This window comes from Hoplias malabaricus, chromosome 9, assembly GCF_029633855.1.
Source record: "Hoplias malabaricus isolate fHopMal1 chromosome 9, fHopMal1.hap1, whole genome shotgun sequence".
NCBI lineage: Eukaryota > Metazoa > Chordata > Actinopteri > Characiformes > Erythrinidae > Hoplias > Hoplias malabaricus.
The window spans coordinates 10,813,640-10,832,813 of NC_089808.1; the positions used below are offsets into that span (position 1 = coordinate 10,813,640).

Consider the following 19,174-nt stretch of genomic DNA (forward strand, 5'->3'; position numbering starts at 1 on the left):
ATGGCTGGGAACATTGTCCATGACAGTGAGTCAAAAAAGGAGGGGTTCAAGGATCAGCTACCATCAGAGGTAAGACTTAAGTATAATTAGACTATTGGTTTACATTCCTAATCAAAATCTGAATTTGAATTTTGCGCTGTTGGATCTAAAGAAGGCTCTGAGTAGAGCTTGACAGTGCTAAAAGGAGATATGGGAGCAAGGGACAAAGGAAAATGAACAGGCAATTTATTGAAAAAAACAATTGAACTGAAATAGGCTGTTCATCAGCTGATCAAAAGTTTAAAAGAGAGAAACTCTTCCAACCGGCTGCATATCAAAGAGTTATAGCCAGTGGGGAATAAAAGGTCATGCTTACAAATCTAAAATTAGCTCTTGTTCCCTCTGAGGACTTCTCTAATTATGCTCTTAGGCTTAAAGCAACACTAAGTACGATTTGATATCTTTGCTCCTGGGCAGAGTGTAATTTACATTTACAGCATTTTTTTTTTTAAATCATCAAATTTATTTGTATAGCACATTTTACAACCGATGTTGTTACAAAGCAGTTTCACAGAGTTCCAGTAAAGATAAAGTTTTAACATGAAATATAAAAATGTAAAGAATGTAAAGATGTGCAAGCCAAGCGCGACACACAGTGGCAGGGAATAACTCCCTCAGCTGAGGAAGAAACCTTGGGAGGAACCAAGGCTCACAGGGGGTGACCTATCCTCCTCTGGTCAATCTACTGGTAATAATAGTTAGGAGTCCATGAAAACTTCAATGTGGGGGCAGCTCCAAGGCGTTTGGTGGATGCGTGGGCAGCTAGTCTGAAGTGTGCAGGAGGAGCTCGACAGTCATCCATCAGTGTCCAGCCGGACAGGTCGGTGGTCGTTTACTCGGAAAAAGGTAAAGGGAAGGAGTTAGGTTTGATCTGTTTGTGTGAATGTAAAGCAGAAAGCAGAGAGTGTGGCTAATGACTCCAGCAGATCTGTCTATGGCAGCTTTAACTAAAAGGAGAACCAGAAGGACACACAGACGCGGGAGTTCCTGAAACACTGGCATCCCTCCTCTCCACCGTTAACAAACCTGAGTGATGAAAGCAAGGGAAGTGGGATTTCCTGCTTTACATAGTGCAGTTTATGCAGTGCTGAGCCCAGAGTAGAAGCAACTCTAGTCTAACCTCATTATTACAGGCCAGTGAAACATCACAATGATTCTAAAGATGCAATTTTAAGGTAAGAATAAAATGAAAAAACATAATTGCACATTAATTAGTGTACTTGAAATGTCTGTGGTCTGACGTTGAATACAGAGACAATTCAGTTGCACTGCACCCACATCGGAGTATCTCCTATTCACAGTGCAGGACCTTTACATGAGAGATGAGCTTAAACGGAGTTAATGGAGAGACAAAATATTACCAGTCACCGGTTCTGTTCACAATTTTTATGGACAGAATTTCTCAGCATAGCCAAGTGGCGGAGGGTGTCCGGTTTGGTGGTCTCAGGATTCCATGTCTGCTTTTTGCAGATGATGTGGATCAGCACCTCCAAGTCCGAGTCCATGGTACTCAGTCGGAAAAGGGTGGAGTGCTCTCTCCAGGTTGGAAGTGAGATCCTGCCTCATGTGGAGGAGTTTAAATACCTCGGGGTCTTGTTCACGAGTGAGGGAAAGATGGAGCGTGAGATTGACAGGCGGATCGGTGCAGCGTCAGCAGTAATGCGGGCTCTGTACCGGTCTGTTGTGGTGAAGAGAGAGCTGAGCAAAAAAGCAAAGCTCTCGATTTACCTTTCAATCTACGTCCCAACCCTCACCTATGGTCACGAGCTTTATGGTCACCTATGGTCTCCGCAGGATGTCTGGACTCTCCCTTAGAGACAGGGTTAGGAGCTAGGACATCCGGGAGAGTCTCGGAGTGGAGCTGCTGCTCCTCCACGTTGAGAGGAGCAAGTTGAGGTGGTTTGGGCATCTGGTTCAGATGCCTCCTGGACGCCTTCCTGGAGAGGTGTTCCAGGCATGTCCAATGGGGAGGAGGCCCCGGGGCAGACCAAGAACACGCTGGAGAGACTATATGTCTCGACTGGCCTGGGAACGCCTCGGTATACCCCCGGAGGAGCTAGAGTCGGTGGCTGGGGAGAGGGAGGTCTGGGTTTCTTTGCTCCGACTGCTTCCCCCGCGACCTGGACCTGGATAAGCGGTGGATAATGGATGGATGGATGGACAAAATATTACTGCCAAAAAACAGTGAAAAGGAGAAAGAATCTAAAGAAACCAAGCAAAAAATGACTAGGAAAGAGAGCTTCTGTCCAATTGCTTCTCACTCATGTGCACTGATGTTGTGATGAACAGTGGCTCGTTGTCATTTAAAGGAAAAGGCTTTGAAAAAGGTGTAGACAGGGGGAGAATGGTACTATGTTGTTTAATACTTGTGGTATTTTGACTTGTGATGGAAGTAATAGAATTTAATTCAAGTAATATTGGAGAATTCTGTTGAGAAAATATATATCATCCGCTGAGTGTTGCCACTACCATCACCAAACATCTGATTTCACATGATTTCCTTGTGGTGAAATGCAATCAAAAACTCACAGAAAGGTTCCAATCTGAAGTCCAAGCCTTGACTAAAAAAGTAGAAACTGAGAATGTAGAAAAGGCACTAAACATTCTATTAACATCTTTCATTTCCGACAAAATGTTGGATGAGCAAATGTCCACATGCACTGTATATGGGTTTTACATTGCATTCAGCAGATAGTATGCTGCTGTGCTAACACTGTATAAAAAAAGCACATAATCTCCTTTAGAGTGGACTAATCAGTGCTTATTTCAGAGAGTTTAATCAAAGTCAGATTAAACATGTCAGTAATAAAGCTGATTTCTCTCCCACAAAAAAAAGAATCAACTAACAAAAATATATACATTTCAACAGTATTTCAAGATTTAGAAGACAGATAATATATACTTCATAAATAAGGAATCAGGCAAGGGATGATGATTTGAATTCTGATGTACTGTACGTGCTAAAATGTTTGCAGTCACCAATTCTAATTAGTGAACTGAGATAACTGAGGGTCAACCCACTGTGGACTCTGTTTTTACAATCTCCAGAAGTAAGCATGGAATGAAACGGAGTGCACTGTGGCAGCTGGGAAGTGATATTCATGATTTTAATCAAAAAGGACTTTTAATAAAATTCTGAGGATATTTCCTCACTATTTGCTAGCTCTCCGGTCTATTTGTGTGCTGGTCTAATGTGTTTACAAAGGCCCGGTGTCAATAAGCCCAGACCAAAAGTGCTACAAACCTAAATGACTCAAGTGCTAAATGAGTTTCTGTGGTAATGCAAACACTGAATAAAAATGTGCTTCAGTCACGTACAAACAACACTCTTTTTTTCCTCAAAATACCTTTCCAGCTTCTGAATGTAAGCAAACCAGAGAGAGCAGCAGTTCCCCAGAATTGTGGACATTGCCTATAAGTTCACAATGCTCAATACCAAGTGTTGTCTAGAGAGGTATAAAGGTCCTCTACCCATAGAGCACTGGAACTGCCTTCTCTGAACACATCCTTACTCATCATAATCAATAACCTACCTATGTGTGTGGTATGCAATCAAATCCTTACGTTCCAACATAGAGACTAAAGCCTTCTCTGAAGACCAGTAGCTGCTACCAACTCTCTATTATACAATTAAATTCAGAAGAAATGTTGGATGAGCAGGTGTCCACACAGTGTAAGTTGACCAGCTCCTGTTTGTTGTTTAAGCAAAACTCCCACACTGGGCACACGCCCAACTCGGAGGCTGTGCAGCTGTCACTTAATCTCACTTTACAGGTTTAAGCTGGTGCCAAAGGCCTCATGAAGTCCAACCGCATTCCCTTTTCCGCCCGGGTTAATCAGCTTCTTTAAAACACAATGCCGCCTAGAACTCAGTCTCAGGGGACGATTCAAACAGATTCAAATGACGTGTCCGGCTCCTGCGGTCAGTGGAATCTTGATTAGCGTCACATACTAGTGGCGTAAGTTTCTTTCTCGTGTCTATGGTGGCGCTCTGCTGGAACACAAAGCTGGGCCTGTAGAAGCAAGGAGGCTCAGTGCTTTATGAGGCTCCCGTATTTAATGAGTCCTTTTCATTTCGCCAGCTTTATGCAACATTTAGCCATTCACTAGCCGCATTTGCATATTTTCATCATAGAAAAAAGCATTCATTAAACATTCATTTGTTCATTCGTGCTCATTTGCATGCTGTCCCCCTTGTTTTTTAACACAGTTTCAGTTCACAGAGAGAGAGAGTTTATACAGAGATTGTAACGTATCATTTTATTTTCTTCATTATTCCTTTTTGTTGTTGTTGTTGTTGTTATAGTTATAATAATAAAACATGAAATGCCCATGTATTTAAAACTGAATTATTAAAAGTATTTTAATAATTAACTTTTTCCTACTCCCTTTTCTTAACAAATTGGTTTAGTTTTTTTGTTTTGTTTTTTTTTTTTTTTGTTATTGTTTAACGCATTGACAAATCAAATGTAACTTTGTTAGAGAGAGAGAGAGAGAATATGGATCTGATGTCCACTCAGAAAATCAAAACTGACACTAATCCCTACACATCTAGAGCAAGTTTTGTTCTTTCCATGTAAGTACAGCTAACATCTACATCAGTGATAGTGATTGTATGCACAGCTAAGTCAAGCAGAGCCGCATTGCTGCAGTGAGTTTGATTTTTCTGGCCTGTAGAAGAGTCAAACACCTGCAAAAGCAGCACATCAATCAACAACATGTCTTTCCCAAATGCTAACTCTACAGAAGAAAGTATCTTAGAAGACATTAATGGAAGTTAACTCAGAGATTGTATATCCATTGAGTCATTCATGGGCGGCGCAGCAGGTAGTGTCGCAGTCACACAGTTTCAGGGACCTGGAGGTTGTGGGTTCGAGTCCCGCTCCGGGTGACTTTCTGTGAGGAGTTGATGTGTTCTCCCTGTGTCTGTGTGGGTTTCCTCCAGGTGCTCTGGTTTCCTCCCATGGTCAAAAAACACACGTTGGTAGGTGGATTGGCGACTCCAAAGTGTCCGTGAGTGTGTGTGTGTTGCCTTTTGAAGGACTGGCGCCCCCTCCAGGGTGTATTCCTGCCTTGCGCCCAATGATTCCAGGTAGGCTCTGGACCCTGAACTGGATAAGCGGTTACAGATAATGAATGAATGAATGATTCATTCATTCACCTTCTGTAATTTCATCATCCTAAACAGGGTCATGGTGGGACAAGAGCCTACCTTGAATAATTGACTGGGCAGTAGTACCTCCTGGACAATGGAAAAGTCCACTGAAGGGAATTTAGATTTGTAGGTGGATAAGCATTTCTGTTCATTTTTAAAATCTAACACTGCGTAAAGGGCAGTTCTTTACAAATAATATCAACAATGGAGATATGAGACTACCATAATCTTCAACACGAGCTTTGATAGACGCAAGAAATACTGTCTATTATTGTCCAGATTGTGTATTTGGACATATGCTTTATTTAATACTGTAAATAATTTATGAATAATTGTTGACTAGCCCTCAGGCATTTAGCAGGGCTCTACTTTAAAGCCTCTTTGGAAAGCACTGCTGTGAGCAATGTTGTGCTGAACTTGTTAAGATGCTCGTGTCCTTCGCCCCTGAAGCAATGTGAAGGAGAGGCATCAATCTTGTTGACAGCAGTGATAAGTCCTGTTTGTGAGCCAGGAGCATCACAGCTGCGCTATTTATCTCTCTGCTCCTGTGTGGTCTTCATACAGAACACCACTGCCCTCTGTCCAGCACAGGAGCCACTTCTGCCCGAAGTAATGTGGACTGAACAACTGCAGCAGTATCTCTACCAGAGCAGCACGGAAGTCAAATAGCCATTCTGATAATCAGCGTGCTGGAGTTAATCCCATGACCTCAACTGCAGTTACACTGTATGACCACATGTTGTTATTGCTTCCCAGATTAAAAAATACAATACGGGTCAATTATTCCATTGAAAAAATTAAGAGTAAACCATGTTCCAGTAAATTCCAAAAATGTATAAATAGCACCGACTTGCTGATTTAATTTGGCAATCAAACCCTTGCACTATCAGTTTATACAAAAAAAATTTAGAGCTGACAATTTGAAATTTGTAGGTACTGAAGTATGGGCAGCATGGTGGTGCAGTATGTAGTGTAGCTGTCACAGTTTCAGGTTATGGGTTCAAGTCTTGCTCCAGGTGACTGTCTGTGAGAAGTTTGGTGTGTTCTCCCAGTGTCTGCGTGGGTTTCCTCAGGGTCCTCCCACAGTCCAAAAACACATGTTGGTAGGTGGATTGGCGACTTGCAAGTATCCATAGGTGTGTGTGTGTGAGTGTGTGTCGCACTGTGAAAGACTGACGCCCCCTCCAGGGTGTGTTCCTGCCTTGTGCCCAGTGATTCCGGATAGGCTCCAGACCCACTGTGAACTGGACCTGGATAAGCGGTTACAGATAATGAATGAATGAAAGTACTGAAGGATTTGAACACATTTTTTCAAAATTTTGTGAAATTCAGAAATGAATTGATTAAGGCCACAAAAAATATTAAATGTGGGCACAATTAAAAGAGAACAGGAGAATGAGAGATTAGTGCAGGGTATAGAGGAGAGATCTATGATTTTGGGGAAACGCTGTTGTCTCTGGTTTGTAAAAGATTCTCCACATCTTGAATGATATGACTGAGGGAAAAAAGCTGTACATGCACTTTTCAGTTGGACAGCATTTCTAAATATGCTTTTTTCGTATTGGTCTTAAGTAATATTCTAATTTTCTGAGATAATGAATTTGGGGTTTTCGTTAGTTGTCAGTTATAATCATCAAATTAAAAGAAACAAACACTTGAAATATATCAGTCTGTGTGTAATGAATGAGTATAATATACAAGTTTCACTTTTTGAGATGGAATTATTGAAATAAATCAACTTCATGGTATAATAACAGTTTTCTAATTTTATGACCAGCACCTCTTCACCTATGAAGCTGGATTAGAGCATCATCCCCATCTCAGGTCATGCTTTTCAATGCTTGACATCTATTTGTTGTGTAAAAACCTCCAAAATATAGTTCTTCTGCTGTGAGTACAGAGAGAAAACCTAGCATTCTGAGATCCTTTTTTTTAACCCATTTACAGACACTCAAGCTGATTTATGAAAAGGAAAATCATAGCTAATGGCAGAAAAATACACACAGAGACACACAACAGGACAGGAACAAACCACAGGTTATGGAGCCATGTAATACATAAATGTCAGAGTCAACGTAGCAAAGGTTAGGTCATCAATACTCCATCAAACAAATAAGCACAGCAAAGACCACACACAAACATGTTTCTTTGTTCAGAGATTTATGATAAGAGTATTAATATTTGGGTCATATCATGTGGTGGTTAGCTTTGTGGGGGAAGGGGGTCAGTGTCAGAAATGCCCATGATTTACTAGCCTAGCATCAAGAGGTCCAGCAATTCATACACATTCATTAAAGATAATATGACATTACAGATTTGGTAAAGCTGATAAAACATCATCTGGCACAATATCCTGACCTGCTGAGGAGAATGATAAGGCTACATATAAACACAATCTCAGTCTATTTCTTCTTCTTCTTCTTCTATGAAGTGTCCAACGATTCAGAAAGCCTCTCCTTTTGTTAAATTGTTGAATTGTTGGATGATGGTTACTAGAGCAATGTGTTACAACACATAGTGTATCACATCCTACTGTGTAGGAGCTGAGAATGGTCAGAGTGACCAAGCTGACCCCTGTAGAACATAAATTAATTAATGGTTTATGCACCAGGAGCATTGCGGGAAGAAGATAACCTGCTGGAGGCCCGTGTGCAAAACCTCAAATTGGTTCTGGAGGCAGTGCTACTTTCAAAGCAGAAAGAACGTAATTGGTTACTAGGCAAAAAATGTGGAAATAAATGATGATTGGTTAAAATGCATTCTGCAAATATTTTTTTACATACAGTGCTATAAACCGGTAAAGCTCTACATAGACCATGATGTTTGCCTGATCTAGCTGCTAGATATGACTTTAGAAGAATAAATGTCAAACATACTGTACACTTAGATCATTAAATGGACATTTAATACACTTAAATGTTGCAAAAATGCAGTAGTTTGTTTTGCATGAATGGAGGATGTTCCTGTGTATTTGTGTTATGACTGCTACCTCAGAGGAAGCTACAGAATGCTATACAATTAATTTCTGCTGTCTCTGAAGAATACATATTACATATTACGTATTGTACATATTGTATAACATTCTGTAGCAAATTCAGAGGCAGCAGTCATAACACAAATGTGTATAAATCAACCTAGAGTCTTTTTGGTGTATGTTCTGCTGAGGATAGCTGACAGCAAGGACAAGTACAAACAAAAAGAATACTAATTACACTACTTCATTGCGTTTGGAATGTCAATGATCTAGAGGATGCGCATGTGTGTCCGGTCACCTTTGGCTGCACCTGACTGTAGGACGAAGAGTAGAATGTCTTATGAGCATCATTTATAACTGAAAATCATTCACTTGGATGATCTAAAATGAAAGGGGCAAGGAGAAATGTGGGAGGGGGGGATTTAATGCTGTGACATGGAAATCTTCTCCAAGGTGCTGCAAGCTGTGTGAGACATTAGAATACCAAACAGACCCCTTTAATCAGTGTCAATTAACACAAGCGTGCATGCACGCACTCACAGCTGACATGATAAGCCTCTCTGACAGCCATCACTGATCCTTCCCCACATGTCCCAGGCTGCCTTTAGCTACATGCATTGATCCAGTGCAGGCAAGAGAGGATTTAAAACAAGCCTTTTGGGCAAAACCAGTCATCATTTTCACGTCTCATGTAATTAAGGGTAGAGCTGGATTTGGGTTTAGACACACATCATAGAAAATGTGCACCAGAAAAACATAGGTCAGAGTCTTATTCCAATGATGAAGTGGATGATGGAAGACAAGAAATTGACAAGAAATTTCAGAATTGGGGATTATAACTTATGGTCTGAATCCCAATCCAAAATATATGATTCGCAACTCGATTTGGACTTACCGAGTGATGATTAAAAGTAGCACACAGTCACTGGCTGTGTGATTGAAAGGGGATTAAAGTTTGATACATTTCAGAGTTTTCCACTGCACACCTCTGTGTACCTCAGGCAACAGCATGCAGTAAAAGAAGAATTGCTCAGAAGATTCAGACATGTGCTACAGTGATTTGTGATTTGATTCAGACTTGTGTTGTATTGACACTTTGTGACTTGACTCAGACTGCGACCCAGTGATTCAGTGAACTGGGATTTAAATTACACTGACTCAACACAGACAGAGTTAAACAGGTATGACGTGGACATCCCTGCTTATGTTTCTATTTTATGGTGCTTTTCCACTGAATGGCTTCGGCTTGACCCGACTCAAGTAGGCTCGGCTCAGCTCGGCTCAGCACAGCATGGCACGATGTGCTTTTTCACTAGATAAGAGAGTTTTCCTGCAAAATGTGCGCTTGCAAAACCCTGTCTCTAATGGGAACACAGGAACTACAGGCTTTGAAAACCACAAAAATGGTGGCAGTAAGTATAGGCACTGTTTACTCGTTGCGTATTCACATGTTGTTTTTATGTTGTTTTTGGTAATTACAGGACAATATATGAAAATACGTCAGTTTGCATGAACGTCGTATTTAAAGTCTTTGTTGTGTTTTACAGCAATCCACTTCAAAAGCGTGCCACAGGAAGTAATCTCTTTGAGAAGACCATTTGAGAGTAGCTCTCCATTCAATCCCATTCATTTCGAGGTGTTTTGAACAAGAAATAAAGGTATTTCCGAGCCGTTTCCGAATACTATATGGTCCTTGTTCTCGTCTGCAGAGAAAGAATGCACATTCTGTCATTTGATCCACGAGCTAAATAAACTCTTCATAGTTTAGAAATTAAATAAATATATAATATGTTATAATATGTTAAACATTTATTTAATATTTTGTTTAATGCCTCTCAAATCTCAAATGATCATACCCACTTTTCATTTGTAAATGAGTACAGTCAATGTCTGGCTCAAGAATCAGTATAAGAAAGTGGTTAAATGCAGTGAGAATGAAGAAAACAACATTGCTGCAATAAGCCAGAATTATGAGGAGAATTATTATTTATGATTTAAAGTAGGGCTGGCCCCATATATTCGGATATTCCTTTGTTTGGTAGAAATACAATTTATTATTTTGAGATTCGGATATTCAACTCTCCACTCCACATATATTCTGCCATGTCAACATAAAAGTCTTGAACGACGCCTAAAACAGCCCTACACACTACAGCAGCCTACTTTCAATGAAATATTATAATATTATATAAAAGCTACAGTTCATTTTGTCAGCTTTACACCTCAAATTAGAACACGTCTCTGGTTTATTTGTGTACACTCTATGCCCTTAGTGGCACCGTGTATGCACAAGTAAGCGAACGACTCAGCGAGCTGAGCAATGCTGGGAGCCGCAGTGCAGTCTTAATTTTAAAGTGGGTGCTGAGCGCTGATTTTCTGAACAATAGGGCTGGCCTCAAGTATTCGGGTATTCAGGTATTTGTTCGTTGGTTAGGAGTTGGGTTTTAATTTTGAGATTTGGATATTCCGTTTTTGGATAAATGTGGCTTTTGATAAAGGGAATGCTCCACTCAACCCACATTCAGGCTTATCAACATAAAAGTCTTTATGCAAGTGAAGCCTAAAACTCAATCATAAAAAATAGCTTAACATGCTAAAATAACACATTTACAACAAAGCGAGGCGACGCCACAGTTCCACTCAAACTGGTTAAAATGTGTATACTCTGTGCCCTTAGTTAGCGAGCTAGTTAGCAGGTTAGCTAACTAATTAGGTTAGGTTAGTTAATTTTATTTTGGACAGCCCTAAATGATAGCTAACATTATCGTATATAATTGCAGAGTTTCAGAATGTATAATTTACAGACAGTTTATGACTAAAACAGAAATATTATCCAGTAATATTGATAACTAATAGTGATAATTTGCTTATGCCTGTGCATCAAAGAAAAAACATCTCCATTCTGCTGGGCAAGATTTTTTTTTTCATTATTTTTTTTATTATTTATTTTAATTGAGAGGAGGGGGTGGTGTTTAAAATTCGATTGGATTCAGCCACATAAACATTAGAGATCAAATACTAATGTTGTATGATTAACATTCCAATGCCTGGAGGCTTTACACCCTTTAAATCAATGTAGATACTTGGCATTGTTCACGGTGACCTTCGACTCATGCACAGCTGCTCCAAACTAATCCATTTGTTTCATGCCTTTCTATGGAGATGTGTGCACATTTGACCGTGGGTGTCCACAATGGGTTTATTTTAAGGTAGCTGGATTCACCCATCATTAGGGATGTGAAAAATGTTTGTACAAGCTTTTGCTGTTTTTTTTTTTTTTTCTGAATTGTCTACCTTCCTTTATTCTCATATCATTCTCAAATTCATCTTACTTTAATATTAAAAGACAGATGCTGTTGAAGATTAGCCATACATGCTGCAATAAAACAGCTATCTGATAATCTGAGGGAACAAAAGAGCAGCCATTATGAAAGGCCAAACAAGCTCATGAAACGTTCACTTTACTCTCCTTTTATATCTGCTTATCGCCAGCAGCCATATTTGTTGTGTTGAGTTGGGTTCTCCATTTGTCTGACCCCTGACTCAAAAAATAAATAAATAAAATAAGAGAATTTAATACATTTCTGAACCTCTATTACGTAAACAATTTCAAAGAAAATCAGAGTAAGGCGAACCAGCACCCAAACTATGGTATATACACCGATCTCAAACATTTCACCTTAAAGATCTCAAAAGCAACATTTCTCTCATTGTCTTTTGTAGCATAAACCAACTGAATGTCATAAATGTGCTTTAAAAACTTGTTCTGTAAATGCTAGCCATTTATAGGCATTGCTACAAAGAGACACGTCCTCCAGAGAAACAATTAGTGGTGAACTTCTGAAAGAAAACAAGGGGTGATTTGCATCTGTTCATAAGGGGCTATGGAAAACTTTTGGGTTGCTTTGAAGAATGCAGCAGTTTTCCTTACATAATTAAGACCCGAGTTGTGTAATGGATGCACTCGCTGCATTTTCCGCTCTCACGTGAGCCGCATTGACCTCTTTTAGATCAACAGCCAGAATACCAAGCTAAGCAGGGGGACTCCTTTTCAAAGAGAAAGCTCAACAGCAATTTTCTACACATCTCTATACAGCACCAAGCTTTCAGTGCTGTCAGACAGCCTTCTTCAACACAAAGTGAAAAGACCCTCACATTACTGAATTATAATTAGCAGGGTTGTTTTTGTCATCAGCAAGTGGTAGATCTGCAACCTGAACCATTATTACACTGGTTGTTCAATAGTATACAACATCCTCTTAAAAGTGGAATACTTAATACTCTTAAGTGAATTCAATCTAAAGGGAATGTAATCATATCCCCTTTCCTCTAGTTAACACAGTTCTGAGATCTTAATGAAGCATCTTTGACAGGTTTTGGTCAAAATATCACAAGCATCAAACAACCAGCCTACACCGACCTGTTCAGAATGACCAGATACCGTGCCTGTTCCTTTAAATGAGTCACTGTTCAGTTCAGCACAAGAGCCATTTTTGCTTGGTTCCCTTTCATCGTTCTCATGTTTGCCATTTTATTTAGTAATTATTTCTAAATAATTGTTGTGTTTGTTTTGGCCCTTTTTATTCTTATATTGTGTTCTCACAGAAGCTGTGATTTGAGCTACTCAAACAAGGAGGTGGGACAATCTTAAAGTCTCTGCCCAAAATCAGAATAGCAAATATCAACTTAAAAATCTGAATCTGACCCAGATGTGTTGTACACCTGGCTGGTTGAATGACCTCTCAGCTGCCTACATAGCACTGTGCATTAAAGACAAAAAGTAAGTAGCTAAGCAATTCAGGATAAAATTATTCTTTTATAGGAGATAAATGCCATTTCCATAATGCGTGTCTTCCTCTGAGCTAAATGGTGAATGATGGGATTTCTGAGGAAGGCTGTGGAGGATTAGGGACACAGGCATGAGCTGAACAAAGGGGGCTACTGTACAGAAATAAACCAAACTTGCTTTTATGAGGGGGTGAGGGTGGGAAGCAACCCAAAACTGGAGAGCTGTACAAGAATTTGGCTTGGTGGTTGCACCTAGCATCATTTTTCCACAGATGAAATGCAAGCATGCATAATATGTCATGGGTAAGGTTTTAAATCTTTGGTCTGGGACTCGGTTCCATTGCTGACACAAATGTTCAAATGTACAGGCACCGCTTGTTTAATCTCTATAGAAAGGCATGAAATTGAAATTAAATGGGAAACAGAGCAGTTGCACATGAACCATCATACCCAATGCCAAGCATCAACTAGAGGGCTATGAAGTCAGCTTTGCACTGTGAAGAGTGGGATTCTCAGGAATGATGGGGCACCCGTCCATAATTTTGAAATGGAGTGGCATTTTTGATTCAAAACCAATCCTCCAACCTCAAATTTATTATGACTTAAAGCTATCAAATCCTCACAGAAATGTCCAAACATTACTGAGAAGAGGTTGTAATGGCAGCAAAGGAGGCCAAATGTTTAGCCATGAAGTTTATTGCATGGTTCTGAGATATGAAAGACAATAAAATGGTCCTATTGTGTAATGACTGTCCCGAGTGATTTTAAAATTTGGGCCCTTGATCCTAGGAGGGAAAGAACAGAATGAGGTGTATTTCAGTGTACTCAGCTACATTACAGATTCATCTTCAGAAGCAAAATATATAAAGGTTCTTATTCATAGTACTAAGCACCTGCACATACTACTTTTATTATTATTATTATTATTAATCACAATGTTACACTGTACACAATGTTAAACTCTGGCTGTATCTGCCTTGCCCTCTAATGTCTAAAGAGTTCTGCTGTCTTCTGAGGTGGTATGCAGCATCTTAACCAATATTGAACAGCCACTTGAGCCAATCAAATTAGACAGTTATTAAAGGCGATTTTCACCAATTTTGGGTCCAGAGCCTACCTGGAATCATTGAGCGCAAGGCAGGAATACACCCTGGAGGGGGCGCCAGTCCTTCATGGGGCAACACACACTCACACGTTCACTCACACCTACGGACACTTACCAACCTACCAACGTGTGTTTTTGGACCGTGGGAGGAAACTGGAGCACCCGGAGGAAACCCACACGGACAAAGGGAGAACACACCAACTCCTCACTCACCCGGAGCGGGAATCAAACCCACAACCTCGAGGTCCCTGGAGCTGTGTGAGTGAAACACTACCTGCTGCACCACCGTGCTGCCCCACTGCTCAAATATAAACAGCATAAATTACAAGAGCTTCTGTGGTCATTCAAACACAGAATACAATTTACAGACAAGTTAAACTTCAGCCACGAACAAGCAACAGTCAGTTTCTTATTCAACCATAACCTTCCACATTAAAAGATGCAGAGCTTCTGAATGAACACAAAGGGGAGAGGAGGATTATGTTTCTGTGAGAACAGTAGTTCTCTAGAATTGCCTACATTTTCTTTTAAATCAGCCACATCCTGCTATTCCTCAACAACAACTAAGTTAATGCTAAAATGTTAGCTAATTCACAGGCTAGCAAAGTGGCATTAGCAAGCTGATCTTCAATTGCCACCAACCAAAGGTATAAAATGGCCAAACCAGTCAATTAAAATTAAATTCATCTGATGATGCTGAATGTAAATAATGTATGTAGTTAGCTCATTAGTATTTGAGACACGTTTCTGAAACGTGACCTGGGATCAGTTTCTGATTTTTAGATGCTAAGCAATGTGGAGCTATGGCAGAGCTGAAGTGGTTTGTGTTGTTTTCCAAAGCTTCTCTCTGTGTGTGTTTGTGTGTATGTGTGTGTGTGTGTGTGTGTGTCTGCTTGTCTGTTCTTGCCTCCTACACATGAATGTTACCTGTGGAAATGTGGGAAGCGGAACAGCAAGCATTTGCTCACTGAGGCAAAAGAGCAGCTGAAGAGTAAACACAACCTTGCTCGAGGAGGGAAGTGTCCTGTTTGTTTATTTATTTATATACTCAAAGTTGAACTTGTTTATTTACAGGCTTGTGTGAAGGTCTTTTCGTGCAGATACTGACCCCTCTGGTCAAGAGCTACAGAACAACATCACAGACATTACATGCACAAGTGGGTACAGTGACCTCAGGCCTTACCCAAAGAGAACTGTTAGAACTGTATGTGACCTATCACAGAACAAACACAATTTGTTTTTTTAATAAATAAATGAATAATTAATTATTAGTAATTGTATCCGAGAACAGTTGCAACAGTTGTTAAAATTCAAATAAAAACAGAATGTGGTGATTTGTAAGCTCTCTTCTTACAAAATTGGGTTTTATTACAAAACATTAATTTTATAGAATTTTTTTGTAAATTTTTTTTGTAAAAAATTAGATGCCCACAAAAACATTGGCAGAGGGGCAGTGTAAAACTCGGAAATTTCCACAGGTGAATAAGAAAGTGACGGATGAGGTTCGCCACTTTGTGTAAAACTGTATGAGCAAATAGTCTAACATTTAGGTTAGAAGTCCCCTAAGTTCCCCATAACATTCATTCAAACACTCAGAACTTGGAAAAATTATGTCAAAGTCAAAGTTAAAATGTCAAAGTTGAAAAGCAATAATGAATGTGAATTAAATTAACTTCTATCCCTTAGACATAACTGCTTTAAAAATCAACAAATATAACCGTATAAACTCACCAGTGAACAATGTGTTGCTGCATCCATTCATTTAAAACACCAATTCTAACACAAATGTTATTAACTTGAGTAAATCTAATTATTTCCAACACACTTCAATTGATGATTACCTCATGAAAACCAACACTTCCTCTGTCGTGTTCATCATCTTCATTACATTAATCACCTGACGTAATGACGGTTTACCTGATTTTTACTCGCTTAAAACCATTTGACAACAAATGTGAATCTGATTTTTGACTTTTATATTATTTACCTACAATTCAATGGACATTTATATTCATCCATGACCTTAATTTATATCTGTATATTTAATCAAATTTCTTTACACCCACAACAAAACATTTTCTCACGTTTAAAAAGCTGTTGAGGGTTTTAGAGATAAATGGGATTTTAAAGGTGTTTATCGCCCTCTGGTGGAACCAAGTGGATCTTTCCCCGTTAGACATTAAGGCGTAAGGCTTTGTTAATATGGCGGTGTGTTTGGGGCACTAAAGTTAATGTTTTTTGGTAATCTATCCTTGATTTTTCGTTCTTTTTTTATTTTGGTGTGGACTTCTGTGAATATCAAGGAGGATCTAAACTTTAAGTTGAGCCCTTCCTTCCTACTCTGTGCTAAGTGTGAGATAGTTAGTTTCTCTGGCTCCACTAGTAGTTAAAGTGATATATGTTGATATACATAAAAGTAAACACATAAATTATATATTTGTTTGAAAAGTGACATAGTTAGTGGTCTACATATTTTATATATTGATTTCTTTGAATGTGTAAGTTTGTAGATGGCTTCGAACATCAGCTGGATGGATTTGGACTCAAAGCAGTCAGAGGAAACCCAGGCCGACACAGGGAGAACACAGCAAACTCCTCACAAACAGTGACCTGAAGTGGAAATTGAACCCAAGACCTTAAGACCCTGGAGGATTACCTGCAGCTCTGCATGTGTTACTTTTTATGGTTCAAACAGTTTAATCAGTTTTACTCCTGGGTACAAGAAATCTGTATAATTTCCACAGGATTATTATTATTATTATAAAGACACAGAATTCACATAATCTAAAGAAATGCTCATGCTAATTACTAAATACACACACAGCTAGAGACACTCAAAATTATTCATTGTATTTATTAACCACAGACAGGTAATAAGATAATAATGATGATGCCTATACTCATATATTTGTTTATTACCACATTGTGTGTGTTAAGTTAAATTTTTTTTTTTAAGTCTAGCATCTGTCACCTGTTTCTCTTCTCAAATTGGATCGTCACAATCTAAAATAAAATGCTGTGCCAATCTCAATGAAGCACACTAAAAAACAGTGGATTTAAACAACAAAAATTAATTAATTAAAATGAATTATAAACTTAAATGATCCATATTACCCACTAATATGCATTATTGATGTAGGACATGTATTGAAATAAATTAATCAGAAAAGCATATATCCACCAAAACATTACTTAAGTATGTGTAGCAAATTATATACAACCTGTTACTACTCTAAATCTCATCTAGAAATATATATTTTTCTCAGATCAATGTGTTTCATAGCGATTATCATTATTTTATTTAGGACCTTGTTTAGCCTCTTCTCTTAAATGTCCTGTGCACCTTTGTTGTTGCCTTGTATTAGAATTGTCAATCAATCATCAAGGCGCAGTGGCGCAGCAGGTAGTGTAGATTCCCGCTCCAGGTGACTGTCTGTGAGGAGTTGGTGTGTTCTCCCCGTGTTCGCGTGGGTTTCCTCCGGGTGCTCCGGTTTCCTCCCACAGTCCAAAAACACACGTTGGTAGGTGCCATGGCGACTCAAAAGTGTCCGTAGGTGTGAGTGTGTGAGTGAATGTGTGTGTGTCTGTGTTGCCCTGTGAAGGACTGGCTCCCCCTCCAGGGTGTATTCCCGCCTTGCGCCCAATGATTCCAGGTAGGCTCTGGACCCACCGTGACCCTGAACTGGATAAGTGGTTACAGATAATGAATGAATGAATCAATCATCATCTGTAATCGCTTATCCAGTTCAGGGTTGCGGTTGCAAACACCTAAGGACACTTGAAGAAACTGGAGCACCTGGAGAAAACCCATGCGGACACAGGAAGAACACACCACACTCCTCACAGACAGTCACCCGGAGGAAACCCACGCAGACACAGGGAGAACACACCACACTCCTCACAGAGAATCACCAAGAGGAAACCCACGCAGACACAGGGAGAAAACACCACACTCCTCACAGACAGTCACCCGGAGCGGGAAACGAACCCACAACCTCCAGGTCCCTTGAGCTGTGTAACTGCGACACCTACCTGCTGCACCACCGTGCCCACCTCGTGTTAGCCTCTTCAGACTGAGTCATGTTCATATATTCTACGGTGATCGGATCTGAGATGGTAAAAAAGAGGACACGTCTGGGGGGGGGGTTACGCCCCTCGCTGCCGTTGTGTGCTTAGCTGAACCTATGTGTGCTTTTAGATCCTTTACACCTTTATTTAGTACACAAAACATGGGAATTTCTTTTTTAATTCATCCGAGAACTTACATTTACTTTTCAACATAGCTGCTCGAGATGAGGGTAGGTCCATGAGCTTTGCCTGACGTAAACAAGGACTACTGACGTGCAGACTGACCAATTAAATGTTTACAGAGAAGGTTATCGACCAATAACGGTAGCTCTACAGTCAGACCGTCCAATCCGAAGATTTTAGGCTCCTTCACCACGCCCCCTTCTCACTCAAGTGAACCAAACGGAGTAGGGGAGGGCGGGACTAGTTTGTGAACGAAACTTCTCGAAGTTCTATGTAAGCTCTAGAAAAACAAAATCCCGGACGTTTGTGAAATTCCGCCCGTCTAAAAAAGAGGACATGTCCGGGTAAAAGAGGACGTCTGGTCAGCCTAATATATTCACACTGAATAGAAATCAATGGGGTATTTAAGTTACAACAGTGTGTAATTTTGAATATCTGTGTAAGTGTCAGCAGAAAGAGATATTTTAAAAAAAGTATTATTTAGCCAATAAGATAAAGTAAATAGTAACGTAGCGATAGCTAATTTTCTAAATTACTCTTGGGGCTAGAATACATATTTAACTGAATAAAAAGGCCAGCAAGAAAGTGACGAATGAACTAATGTCAAGTTTGGGACAGTTTCTTATTGTAAGTGTAAAACATATCCTTTAAAATACATGTTTTTTTTAATTAAATAGCACATATTTGTGTATAGCAATGTTCACTGTACCACAAACAAATGAATAAATAACGTTTTAAAAAGGTAATGACACATTTCTCAGCTAGGAAAGATTTATTTCAGTATTTTATTTCAGTATTGTATATGAGCTTGGGGCCAGTGGACTACAGACTGATGTACAGTGCAGAACTACAGGGACGTCCA

At 39.6% G+C, this 19,174-nt stretch overlaps 1 protein-coding gene across 1 annotated transcript in view; it reads left to right on the plus strand.

The window, feature by feature from the left end:
• The window catches only part of LOC136707296 (uncharacterized), a 26,562-nt gene continuing 7,388 nt past the window's right edge, over window positions 1-19,174 (plus strand). Inside the window, exon 1 of the mRNA XM_066681281.1 lies at window positions 1-69. Coding sequence (XP_066537378.1) covers window positions 1-69 — 69 coding nt within the window. The remainder of the gene's footprint in view (window positions 70-19,174) is intronic.